The sequence below is a fragment of the Crocodylus porosus genome, unplaced genomic scaffold (genome assembly GCF_001723895.1).
Source record: "Crocodylus porosus isolate Cpor-Errol unplaced genomic scaffold, CroPor_comp1, whole genome shotgun sequence".
In the NCBI taxonomy this organism is placed as follows: Eukaryota; Metazoa; Chordata; order Crocodylia; family Crocodylidae; genus Crocodylus; species Crocodylus porosus.
The window spans coordinates 8894536-8908023 of NW_017728916.1; the positions used below are offsets into that span (position 1 = coordinate 8894536).

Consider the following 13488-nt stretch of genomic DNA (forward strand, 5'->3'; position numbering starts at 1 on the left):
GAACTTGACCCCTGCATGCAGTTTTGTTCAGTAAACTCAGGTCCTTAGCAGCAGCCCGCATGCCTCCACAGTGAACAGGACAGCTGCTATCCAGAGGATTTTATACGAGGCAGAGGAAAGCACACGACTTGCTTGCTTGCTTGCTGTCAACCCTATTCTCGGTATGATCTGGGCGATGGCAAACTTCAACAAGGCAGCCTGAAGGAGTTCCAAAAAGGTGCGGACCTGCAGCAAGAAAAAGTGAACTTCCACAAGGGAACAGCTGCTTCCTCAAATCTGGTCTGAAAAGGGCTGCATCAATATTTGGGTCAGGTGTTTCTCTTTCTGGCTTCAGACCATGTACTGCTAATCTGCAGACATGGGAATTTCAACCACGTCTGAAGCATGCATCATTCTATTTTCCATTTTCAACACACCTCCACTGGTTTCATTTCACTTCGGCTATGGGATTTTTTAAACTTTTTTTCACAAAAGGTACCCACAGGTCAGTGCTTAAGTCACTCCCCAGGTGGCAAAATGGTTGCAACACAGGCCAGTCACTTGAAGCACAAGTGCTCATCCTTAACTAGCCAGGCCTAAAAATCTCTGCCTTGTCGGAGCAGAGAATCTAACATACTCTATCGAAAAATTACCCCCTCGGCCATTGCCAGATTTAAGGATAACAATGTGGTTCCTCCTTCACCGGAGGTTAAGAACAACTTGAGAAATATCTCCCAGGACGGGCTAGATCTACCTCTCTTGCTTCAACTGCAGAAGCTAGACAAGGTGACTTCAAGGGTCTCCTTCTGCCCTACCATGTCTTCAATTCTGAACGGAGGAGCAGCAGGACTCATTGTGATGGGACCCAGACAAAGACCCTCTACTTAAATTGCATGCTAACCTCTACCACAAGGTGCCTATCAAAGGTGATCATGCTCTCTTATGTTAAAAGCTTGTACTTTGAGGATTCCAGCTACTTGCATCTTTTTCAAAGAGAATTGCAGCATCTTGCATCAAAACAAGAAGCAGGCACACCTTGCTGTACTCCTTACACTCAGCCGACGTCTGCATCCGGTTAGGGAAAATCAGGCAATCAACTGTTGCATCTGAAAGCAGACATGTGCACACAGTGCTTCAAAGAGTCTCAGTGTTCATTTAAGGGGACGCAGATGCTTTTCCTCTGGTCTTCTCTTAGGGGCTTATCTATGGGTTGGATTACACCCAGTGTCTGGTTCAGTGTTTAATGAGTCTAGAAGTCCAGGCACTGCGGTTTTGCTTCTCTCATGCCCTTTCTGCACCAGGAAGGAGACAGAGGAAACCCCAAATGAAGGCAAAAGCAAAATAGCTAGGGCAGGTGTAATTTCCTGTCAACTTGCTGACAAGTTGCAATTTCTTTATTTACCCCAGTTCTGGTGTATTTTGAAAGAAAGCGCATAGGAAAATAGGACTGGCAGGGACCTCAGGAGGTCACCTAGTCCAGTCCCTTACTCATGGCAGGACTGTTCCCATCCAAACCTTCCCATGCAGATGCTTGTCCAAATGATAACAAACAGCTCCGTCACACAACTACAAGGCACATTATTGCTGCCCTTGAGGACTAAAATGCATGCACAGAGACTCTCAGACACAAAGTTTAACATACGGGCTCCTCCTTATAGGCCTTCAAAAACATGCCCTTTTTAAGCTACAGCCAGCATCCATAGAAAAATCCATGCAAGCTGCACCACTGATTGAACGAAAAAATGTTCAGAGGAACTCTGCAGTACTGTGGAGCCAGCAACTGAGACCACAAAAATAAAAGGTGGGACAAAACCAGATGCAACACTGTGAAAGCTCAACAGAGCTCTGTATCCATCCAACTCATTTCAAGGTTTTTTTTTTGCATGAAATGGGCCCCACCTCATGTTTCCAGAACAGGCAACAGAAGATGTATGTAAGTAGCTGAGAGCCAGCTCCCTCCCCTTATATGCTCAGAGGGTATCAGAGCTTGTAGAGGGATGCACACAAGAGCTGGATTCAGACAGAGCTGGATATAATGGAGCTTCCCAACCCAAGGCTCTCCCAGGAAATCCTTGTCCTAATGATCTTGGCACGATGCTACAAGAGTAGAAGTCACCTGCATAGCCCAATTCAGGAGACTCACCCACGGATTAACTCTTGAAAAGCAGCAAATTCCCCCCCACTTGAGGACAGCTGGGCTTTTTTTCCATAAATGATTTGATCAATATAACTACTGGATAGCAACATGCAATGGAAGTAACACTGACTGACCCGGGTGAGACGGGGCTGGGGACGAGAGGGCACTGGTGTACAAGTTTTCAGGTGTCTCTTCTATGTGGTACGCTGTAAGTGAGGGTTGTCTTTCTCTTATTCCCTAGGAGCTGGATCTACCCCTAGAAAAGTCAACCTGAAGGGAAACTGCAGCAGACTTCAGGTGGACAAAAAAAGAAATGACATCTCCCACTTATCAGTCGCCAAGACGTGCTCACTTTGGCAATAGTTTCAGAGACAGGAATTAGGCAGAGACTAGACATGTCTCACTTGAACCCAGGCCCCTGACAGAATAAGGGCGCTGTATATGCTGAAGTTCAACAATGCTGAAGCAATGCTGAAGTTCAACGGGGAATAAATCCATCTAGTTCCTGGCACGCTGGGAAAGTGGAAGCGTTCGTGGAGATCAACACTGCAAGACAAGCACACTATAACTACACGCTCTGCGGAGACAAAGCTAACTGCAGTCAATGTATTTATGGCAGAGTGGATTAATCAGATAGAAAGATGTATCCCCTATGGGGAAACCAACAACCACAATCAACAAATATTTCTATCAAGCTGGACTGCAAAACAAGCAATGCTCTAACCTCACCGCCACAAGTTGAGAGTCGCGAACCTTCCCAGCAAGCAGAGAAAGACACAGTGCAAGTCGTCTGCCGACAAAAGGAAATAAGGGGAGGATTTCACTGCGTCTGCATCAGAGAGGAAAGGCAGAACTCCAGCACTTACCATCAAACTTTTTGTATCGGGAGTTAAACATGGCTTGCAAGTGATTGCTAAGCTCCACAACCGCGTTTCTGAAGTCCTGTTTACTCTGCTGGCTGTACTTCTCTTCCATTTCTTCAGAGCAGCAGGTGTAGCCCTGCGAACATACTTTCAAATGGTCACCTGAAAGATCAAGAATGAAAGATCAAGAATGAATCATTCAATTCGACATCCAAGAACGTGCCAAAGCCAAGAAAATAAATGTTGCTGATGCAGGCACACGCGCCAACCCTGAACTCCATTACCTGAGCCCAACTCCCCAGATCAACAGGATTTTACCTCAACGAAGAGTGCAGGATTTGTACATAGGAAAGGTCAAATCACCGGGGAAATACAGCAGTACCCACATGAACACCCTTGCTCTGTCTCTCTCTCAGTATGCTAAAAATACGTCCTCAAGTTTTATTTATTCAGTAAATAAACTCTTCAAATAGCAAGCTATTCATTATAAACAATATCACTTGCAACAAAGGGCTGGCTGGCTAAGTGGCCTGTATACATTACTATATTTTATATAAAAGCAAGGGGTTTTTTATGTGGATTTTAATTACTTTCCATTCATTCACTTAAAAGGACTGGTCACGCCTCCTTGTGACCAAGAGGTACTTTCTGTAAGCATATAAATACACATATGTCTTGCACAGGAAACATACCCCCAGAATGAACACCACCGGGGTATTAAAACCCAGCGTGATTTGGAGTATTGCTTAGCCCAGCACGTTACAATTTCCAGCTCTTGATTTCCCCAAGTTTGCAATTACCAGCCTGAGCAAAGTCGTGCACTTGTTATAGGGAATCCACATGGAGATTTGCCCCCTGCCTTAAATGACAATTCTGCGCCAGGCTACTCGGAAAACGGCTCAAGGGTCGGCGAGTCACAGGAACTATAAAACAATCTGATATGGCTTAATTTCATTTTACAAAGTAGAAGAGATTGGTTATTTTGTTCATCCAATAACAAAACACAATCAATACCCACCTCTTCAGTGGTGCAGTAGCTACAAACATATTGCAGCATCTGATAGTTGCCCTTCTCACGGGCTCGTGCGGTTGGGTTTTTTGCTGTAATTGAAATGGCCAACACACAATTTTTAAATTACAGGCAAAGAATGCCTTGCCTACTTAAAACATTATTGCTTCCAATAAGGAAGCAGTTTAAAAGGTCAGCAGACTTTCAGGGACTGCCTAAGATGGCCAGATGTTTTCCCAAGTGACCAGCAAGTTGTGAGCTTCGATCATCAAGTGACGGCCGAACTCTGGTCTCAATTACACTTCAGTCGAGTTACTCCAGACTTTCGAGCAGATGCATGGACAGAATTTGGCCCTACATGTTTTGATTTTTAAACATCCTGATGCCTTATCAGATTGCCCCCTAGCCTTTTACCCGCTTTTGTGAACAATTTCTTTGAGGCCCCACAATTTGAGAGCTCTTCATGTTGAGAGCTGTCAGTCCGGCTCCTAAATGTGCTGCCCTGGTGTCATATGAACTTGTAGGAAGGGGCTGAGGCAACAGGATGTGTGGCCCCGGGGATGCACCAGCTAGGAGTACCAAGATGGGGGAAGGACGGCAGATGCAATCAACTATCTACTGCTGGGGGAACTCAGGATTGCAAATCAGCTAGGAGTTTTAGGACATAGAGGCTGCAGCTGAATGATAACGCCGCTATCAGTTTTACAGTCTCAAAAGCACTACCCCCTAACTTGTGGTCTAAGGAAGAAGATGGAGAAGACAACAACTTTCTAGCATCACCCAGTGACCTGAAAGCCAGAGCAGGTTGGCAGCAAAAACACACTGGTCAAGATTCCCACACAAGTTCAGAGCAGTCTTTAACTCAAGCATTGCAATACCACCGTGGGCATTTATACACCTACATTTTCGTGCTGGGATGTCCCAGAGAGCCGGCGCATTAGAGCAGACTTGATTGATCGATAAGCCTGTAGCACTTCCACTCTAGCCCGATTAATCGAGTCTCCTCTGCACACAAGCTGACATGCGTGTACTGCGTCATGTCGGGTGCAGTTGTGTATGTGGCAAAACATGAGCAGAAAATGGAGGGGGTGCCCTTGTGAACTAAAACACCTTTGATGCATTTTACTTCAAAAGCCTGCAGCATCATTTTCTCAGTGCCGATGTGCAATTTGCCCTTTATACAAATGCATGTGCCGCAAACATGTATAAACATGTGGCATGTGGCGCAAACATGTGTACGGATGTCCTGTATGACTTCCTAACTCTACAGGAGACCATGGCCACTTTAAATATGCGCTGTATGTTTTTTGCCAGAGGTTCTCAACTTTTTTGGACTCAAAGCACCCGGCCATACCTTGCGTGAATTCAGCGGTACCCTATTTCAAAAACTAATTAATATATTTCGTGCTTATTTCCTGGAAGAGAGGCCGAGCATAGGGAATGGAGGCTCATCCAGGCAGAGACAAGCTGGAGCCTGCACATATATGTTTATCTCCTAATGCCCCATTTATTTTCTCACGGCTCAGGGCACCCTGCAACAGATCTGGAGACACCTGGTTGCAAACCACTGATTGGTTCCCTATCTGTTGATAGAAAAAAGCGTCTACATCTGTTACACAGCCAAATAAATAAGTAAATAAATAAAAACATTTAAAAAGGTGTGTGCTGTGTGCAGGATGAAGTCTGCCACTCTCCATCCTGCATTCCCGTAGCCAGCTACAATCCCGTAACAATGCTATAATTTGCCTAACTCTGGAACTAGATGTACAATTTAGGTCAGCTTTGTAGCCAGACTAAATGCCTTAATGCGTGTCCTTCCAACAGTTATGAAATGTCTTTATAAATAAATATCATCCTCAATAATCTGTTTTCCTAAATCTACTCTTCTGGTGCACGATGGGCTTGGTTTGTTTGTTTTCTTTGGCAGTTCAGGAGCCTTCGGTCAACAGGCAATTCTGCAGCAAATCATCTGTTGCACAATACTGTCTGATGCTCTCCAATTACGGAAAGCCTGGGGTCTTGTCAGTGCCGGAAGCAATGCTGCTAAAACGCGGTGTTCTGGAAACAAAAAATCCTCCCCAACCTAACTCGGGGATTGTTTCTCCAGCTTGGCCCAGCATTTTTAACCACTAGTGTATACGACTTACCCCATCTGAATGGATGCCAGGCACCTTTAATGATTAACATTTCATTCAAAACAGAAAAAAGAAGAATGACCACCAACAGACGTAGGCACACAGAAGCCAGAATAATCAGATCAGAATAATGGACCCGTGCCCATATTCCACCACCTTCTCTTTGGCAACAAGAGAGACTTCGGTCAAATTTCTATGAAATGATGATGCTGAACATCTCTCACTACATTTAGACTTTATGAAGCATCTAGATGCAACTCTGAGCTATGTTGGAAGAGCTAAATGCCATAAGGCATCTTCATACATATGTGGTAGAACTGCCCCATTATACACTGCTTCTAGATATCTGTACGGAAAAATACTTGCACAGCAGCTGGCTTGTAGGCCCCGTGTTTCACCCAAATTCTTCCTTCTCAGGATATTTTCCAAGCTTCCAATCACAGATTACTACAGATCCCTGTGCATCTACCTCATCTCAGCTGCATCCATGGGATTACCAAAGCACAGAAATGGGCAACGCCACCTAACAAGGGAGAATGGATAGAATGGAATATATTTACCGTGGAAAAGCAATTCACTTTGCTAAAAACAAAAGTATGTGGACGTGTATGCCATCTGATTGCCATGCTACAACCACCTAACAAAAGAGGACTATGGAGGACCAGTTATATTGTAATGTGGAATATAAGTATATCCAAAAATCAAGAGGTAGCATGAGACAGTCCTTTCCCTCTTCTGAGCAAAATCTAATGGCCAGTGACTTTGAGAGAAGTCACTGAAACTTGTATGTAGGTAATCACAACTTGAACCCCAAAATACTTTTTCACTTTATTGTTCTTTATATGTTTTCAATGTGGTGACATAGTTGTGTTTATAAAAAAAGCGGGGTGAGAGAAGAAGTTGCAACACTGAGCTATATAACAACAGCAGCCCTATCTACCTGTCTGATCATTTTCCGCTCCACATACGGGGATCGGAAGGGTTCTACATCTGCATCAAGACCACCCCAAACAGAGGACCTTTCGATCCCGTATCAGTCGCGTCAGCCATCTTTGGACTCACATTCATGGAAGACAATCATCCTTGACTGCAAGGAACTGCCGAAGAAGATGACCTCTCTTATTCATCCGAGGTCAATGCTTAGAGATGGACCTGTTTTCCAGCCTCCCCTCCCATGACTTAGAAGCACAGTTTCAGAATAGGGTACACCTTTGTCTCAAGCCTTTGGCAAGTTTGCAAGATGGGAGTAAAGTAGGTAGAGCTTAATATGAAAATAGGAGCTGTTCAGTTCAATTAGCAGCTTACAACAGTTGTATAAAGGCTGCATACACGCCATAGTAAGAAACGTGTTTGGACACCCTACGTAAATCAGTCTTACTGATGGGCAAAGTAGGGTTTGGATGAAAGATCTGGCAGCAGACAATAAAACAGCTCATCAGTTATCATCTTTCTTCTAAGTTGGTCCAGCACCTATAGCCACGAAGTCCCAGTCCATGACCATGGATTAACATCGCTGTTAGGACACAGCCAGAAACTAGCAAACCTAGTTTTGTGAAAATCTCCTAAATTACAAAAGCAGTTTTATTTCAAAGCATCTCACCTGGTCTTTGTTAAATTTTCACAATGTTTTAGATTCTACCCCCACACTGTTAGTGGTAATACTATCAGAAGTCTGTTCCCTGAATTAAATGAAAAGAAGAAAACTTTTACTAACAGCTTCCACATTTTTATCAATATGTCTGAAGATGGAAATGTGAGTATTTTTCACAAAAAATAATTAAGTAGCTGATTTTCCCTTTTTTTGCCATTCCCAACATGAATTCAGACTCATTTCCATTAGGAAACTATATTACCTATTTTACAACATCCTTTTCCACTACCTTATGGTGTTTTGCATTTCTAAATATCGTATGGGAAATAATAATATTCTGATGGCACAAAGTAGTAACATTTTTTTCCACGATCCTTTTTGCCTTTGATGTGCAAATGGTGTTTCAAGAGCACATGTGCAACACCCATAGCAAAGAGAATTCCTTTGGTAGACTTTATATAGATTTGAATTTTTTATTCCGTTGACCGTTAGCAAACCATGCTCTGAAATGAAACGCAGACATTCAGAAATAAAATGACCGGAGGTCTAATTTGGGGAGATATTTCTCCATCATGTCAGTGCTATGCGGTCTTGGCTTATGACCAGTTATCCGTTCTGTTTGGAGCCTGGGAGCTCCCAAAATTAAGTGCTAATACAGCGGAGGATGCAGCCTATTACTCAGTGTTACAGAACTGATACTTATGGACTGTGGGCTGCTTTTCCTAATATTAAATTTTCTGCCAGCGGGGAAGTGGCAAATGAGAATCCTAAAAGATATTTTGAGCCACTGGTGTAACACTGAAAGTATCTATCTTTAGCGCCTCCATGTTCCAAATGAAAATAAATTTTCACATTCCCGCTTCCTGCCTCTCCTGCCAACCATGCCCCAAACTAACATGTTTTGGAGGAATTTCATTTCTTACGCAGGGTTTTAAAAAAAAATAAAATAAAAAAAATTAGCTAGTAAAGTTACTTCTGGGAATTACTTCTGGCTCAGTGTTCGTCTGTGGGGCAGGTTTCAAATGAACTTGCAGGGAAGGAAAGGAGGGGTGGTGGAGCAAAGCCCATCCAAACAAAGCACAGGATCACCCGACAGCGCACCGGGTTCCCAGTTGTGCTACACTCACTATCCCTAGCTTTAAAAAAAACCCAAAAAACAAAAAACACCTCTTGGTATCTTGTGCAACTCCCAAAAATGAATTTTTTGCTAAACAAAAAGGCTTGGGGTTCAAGTGGGCTAGGACGGCTGCACACGAGGGAATGGAGGCAGGACGCTCGGGGAAGAGGACTTCGGCCAGAGGAGCACAGATCAGGAAGGAGGCAGCACTGCGTACAAGGAATACCTCAAAGCGGGGAAAACTACGGCAGTTCCTGCTGGGAAGGAAAAAAGCCTAAACCACAGCAATGTCTAGATCTACTATCAGAAAATAAATGGACCCACACTATGCACCTCACGGTTTTTGAGGCTCTATTAATGGTGGTTATTCAGTGCTGTCACGATGGATGGAGGCACGTTCTGCTGTCATTCATTCTGGTTAAAGCCCAAACCACATCTGTACAAGAGAACACTTGATCTTCTGTTCACTTTTACATTAATACTTCTTGGCCTTTTTCCTTTTTTTTTTAAACTTACCAACACGCACTGCTCTGGGTTCGCCTAGACCTGCAGTGGCTTCCATTCAAAGCAGGCTTAGCACGCAATTCAATAAAACGTTCCAATAAGCACTTTGGGCACTTAATTGAGTTGCTATAACAGTTGGAGATGAAGAAGTGAGGTAACACAAAAGGGAGGATGTTAACTGCACGTTCGCACTGAAGTGGCTCACACAGGGGCTTTCAATACGTATTTTCCATAGGATCCTACAGGTACCTGCACGGCTGCCCGATAGGAGGGCCCGTAAAGGCTTGCTGCTAAGATGTCTAGCAAAAAGTAGGAGCATGCCTCTTTGAAACACGTACATTCATGGTACCAGGTTTACCAGATGTTGCCTATCCATACATCCGCAAGATTGAGCTCAAAATAGAAATCTCACAAGCCCATGCTGTCAAGAGCAATGGAAATGCAGAACGGGTAACATCAGGAGGAGACAAACGTTCCTTAAACTACTGAGATTTCTGCTGCCAGTTGGAAAACTTGTGTTTCTTCAACTCAACTAACATGGGATCGAAAGCGCAGGGGAGGAGCCAGCTATCCCAAAAACAGCTCCCTTCACCCACATACTTTCATCACCTCTCCACAATGACGCTGTCTCTGGATTTATAGCCTAACCTGTCATCCCATTATCCTGCCTTTAATTTCCAGTCTGGTGTTTTGTTTCTTGATTACTGAGAAGCCTGCCCAGAGATCATGTTTTTCATGAATGCACCATGTTTATATGGTATATTCATATTCTATTCTATGAAAGCTATGTGATATGAGATACGATATATCATACGATACAAAATATATGATATGATCTACAATACGATACATGATATGATACACGATACAACGCAACACGATGCGATACGATACGGAAATTATATATTCCAGTATAAAGTTGCAAGGCCAGAAGACTTTTTGGGGAGTCACTAATTAGGCTCATTATTTCTTTAATAAACGCAACTGTGGGCAATCCATCCTTTCACTGCAATTTAACATTCAGTTTCCAAGGCCATTCAGAGTGGGATACATGCTACCACTGACAACGATGCCACGTGGAGCCGTGGTCCTCTCATAAATTAGGCTGGTGAAATACTCAGGGTTGAAAAGCTGTTCCAGGACAGATAAGTGTTGCCAGTAGCTCAGACTCGTAATACTGTCTGTCTCCTTCCTGTAACCCACATCAGCTTGTATCATCTTTAAAAAGTTTTATGACTTCCTCTAAATCAACTATAAAAAGAAACCTGGACAGCAAGGCCGGACGCTAATCCAATTTCACACTAGACTTGTGTCTAATCATCACAGAACATTAGCCCTCCACTCGTCAGTGATAATTGGCATGCTGCTTGAAGAAAACATAACGATGACAGAAAACACTGGCATCACCGTTAAAGGTGGGGGGGACCCCAAACTCGCCCAACTCTTCTCATGCCTGTTGATGAGATTGGATAAAAGCAAAATTTCAGGTCCATCGCACCAGCTCACAAGGGGACCTGGAGCAAAGACAGTGAAGCCGGTCACCCACCAACTCTGAAACTATGCAAGGTCGGGGGGGTCCAGCTCACAATTTTTGGGTTAGATTTGGGATGGTTCACACAGGGATGGTTCCCTGGAAATGCCCAGGGATGGAGATGCCTGCCTCGAGCAGGGGGCTGGGCTATGACTTCCTGCAGTCCCTGCCAGCCCCACATCTCTACAGAGCACTGAGCACCTGCAGTTTTCCCGACTCCACATGTTAAAAGTCCTCAACATTTAGCAAACGCTTGGTTTTCGGTCATCGCTTCTCTTTGCCTAGTAAACTGCGTCTATTTGCAGGACCCAGGTCCTGCACGCTATATATGCGCAAAGCAAAGACTGTCCCTGCTCTGAAGAACAGATCTGTGAAGTTCAGTTGCTGTTTATGTTCCTTTCAGATTTTCCCAATGAAAGGCACTAAAGAAATATCTTGGTCTATATTTTAGACGTGGGGAAAAAAAATCCACTTGACATTAAAATGGTTAAAGGAAAGCTCCTGCTCTTGGGAACACCATGAGTTCACAGCAGCCTCTGAAGCTACCCCATATGTGCGTCCGGGTATTTGAAATCAAAATGTTACTTGCAATGTGAATTTGGAGCTTAACCATTTGATTTACCCTTTCCTGTCAGTCTTTATGTTACACTTTGCTGTTACTTCAACAAAGCGTTGCTGTGGGGCATTCTTTCGTTTTAATAGGGAAAAAAGCTCCCCATTGAAATGTTCTTGTGCCAAGAAATAGATGTAAAAAAAGCAGTATAAAGCCCAGTGATACAGGCTGGGTCTTAGTGAGCTGGTGGGCAAAAAGTCTCTGTTGCTTCAGAGGAAAAGAAAACAGAAGCAAATAAACTGAATCAAACCTAATTATCCTCATAAGCATCAATGTAGCTTTTTCCACCATCACCTGGAGATGCTGAGCACACTCTCTGCCTGCATTTACTGGAATTATAACTAAATCCAGCTCCTTAGAGCAACTGCTCCTGAACATTTTGCAGCTGCTAACCCACAAAAATTTCCTGTGAATCACCCTTTTTTAAACAAAACAGGCTAAAACAGCACCCAGACTTGTTGCAATATTGGACTGTACTGACCAGAGCAGAGTTTGGGAGCCTGCTGCCCTAGGCTGGGGAGAATTGAAGGTACCACTGCTGGCAACCCAAGAGTCCACTTCTCCCAGATTTGGGATATGATTTGACATTTGACTCCGGCCTCAAATGTACTTGGAATTTTTACCATCTGGACATATGCGAAGTAGCATCTCCAGTGCACAAAGGCTTATCCTCCCCCTGCCTCCCAGAGCCATGTTTTGGAAAGGATCTGCAAAGTTTCCAAGTTTAAAGGCCACATCTACTAATCCACTGAGGTTTACAGGTTCTGTTCTTGAGTAACAGTGTTGAATTCCTTGGACAAATATTTACAAAAGCTTCCTTTTCATCCAAAGTAAAGTTTACTGCTCTAATAAATACATCCAGAAGGAGAAAAGGTTTCAAAAGATACATCTCCACGTACATCTTGTGCAATGGTTCATGCCTAGCCTTGTTGCTTTGCGAGGCCAAACTCAGCAAGGCACATAAGCATGCCCTTCACTAAGTGACTGAGCTTAAGAGGACTATTTTCAAGCTTAACGGGAGGCTGATGTTTAAAAAAGTTGCTGAAATGGAGCCTAGGCCTCTGCTTCTCCCAGTGCCTCTGCTTATGTGCACAGACCAACCGGCTTAGGAACAAACAATTGGCAAAAATGGCCTAGACCCGCCCTTCACCGGCATTTGGAGCAAGAAAGAGATGCAATCCCCACTTCTCCCTGGAACCCATCTGAAGCAATTCCCAAACAGTCTACAGACGCCAAAACCTAATTGCTTTTGCATAGCACGCGAATCGACTCGCTCAGCAGAATGGCAGTGCAAGCTGGAACAGGCCACCAGACTGGAGAGAGACCAGCGATTGAGCAGACAAGCACGCTGCTCCCGCTTCCTTCGCCTCTGCTTTTAGTCTTTCCTTCCCCCAGCCCCCTCGTCCCGCTGTCTTCCCGTGCCTTCCGGGATAACCCCCTCTTTGTGCACCACCATCCGCTTTCACACCTATGGGTACAGGTGTTCCCTGGCTGCCCTGCCTCTCGGGGCCATGCCAGTGGCGCTCCCGGTGTTTTGGTACATCCAACACCCAACATTACTGATGTCAGAAAACTTTGGGTCCCCAAAGGTAGCTAGAGACAAACCTGCAGCTTAGTAGCTGATCACGGTTCTCTCTTTTCTACCTTATTTTTCAATGCATTTGAAATGCTCCAATTCCAGAGAGGCTACCGGAGATGCATAACAAGGCGATGCTGAATACACAGCAATGGGTGTAGGCTGCAAAAGAGGATCTACTGCTATGCTCAGAGCCAGCGTTAATCACTGAAGCTCCAACAAGTCAATGCAGTCATGCCAGGTCACACCAGCTAAAGAGTTGGCTCAGGCTCCGCCGTGATAGGTGTTGGATCAGGCTCAGCAGCAGACACCCCGACGCTTTCCCCTTTCCTCACTACCCAACACTTGTTGACTTTCTGAGCATGCACAGCTAGTTCAAGGAGTTCACTGTCTAGGCTGTTATGTTACTGGGTTTTCCTTCTTTGTTTAAACA

At 44.3% G+C, this 13488-nt stretch overlaps 1 protein-coding gene across 1 annotated transcript in view; it reads right to left on the bottom strand.

Moving 5' to 3' along the window:
- Window positions 1-13488, bottom strand: part of GPC4 (glypican 4) — a gene marked incomplete at its 5' end in the record, with an annotated part of 96143 nt that overhangs the window by 43262 nt on the left and 39393 nt on the right. The window contains one exon of the mRNA XM_019536168.1: window positions 2983-3141. Within this exon, the coding sequence (XP_019391713.1) occupies window positions 2983-3141 (159 nt within the window). The remainder of the gene's footprint in view (window positions 1-2982; window positions 3142-13488) is intronic.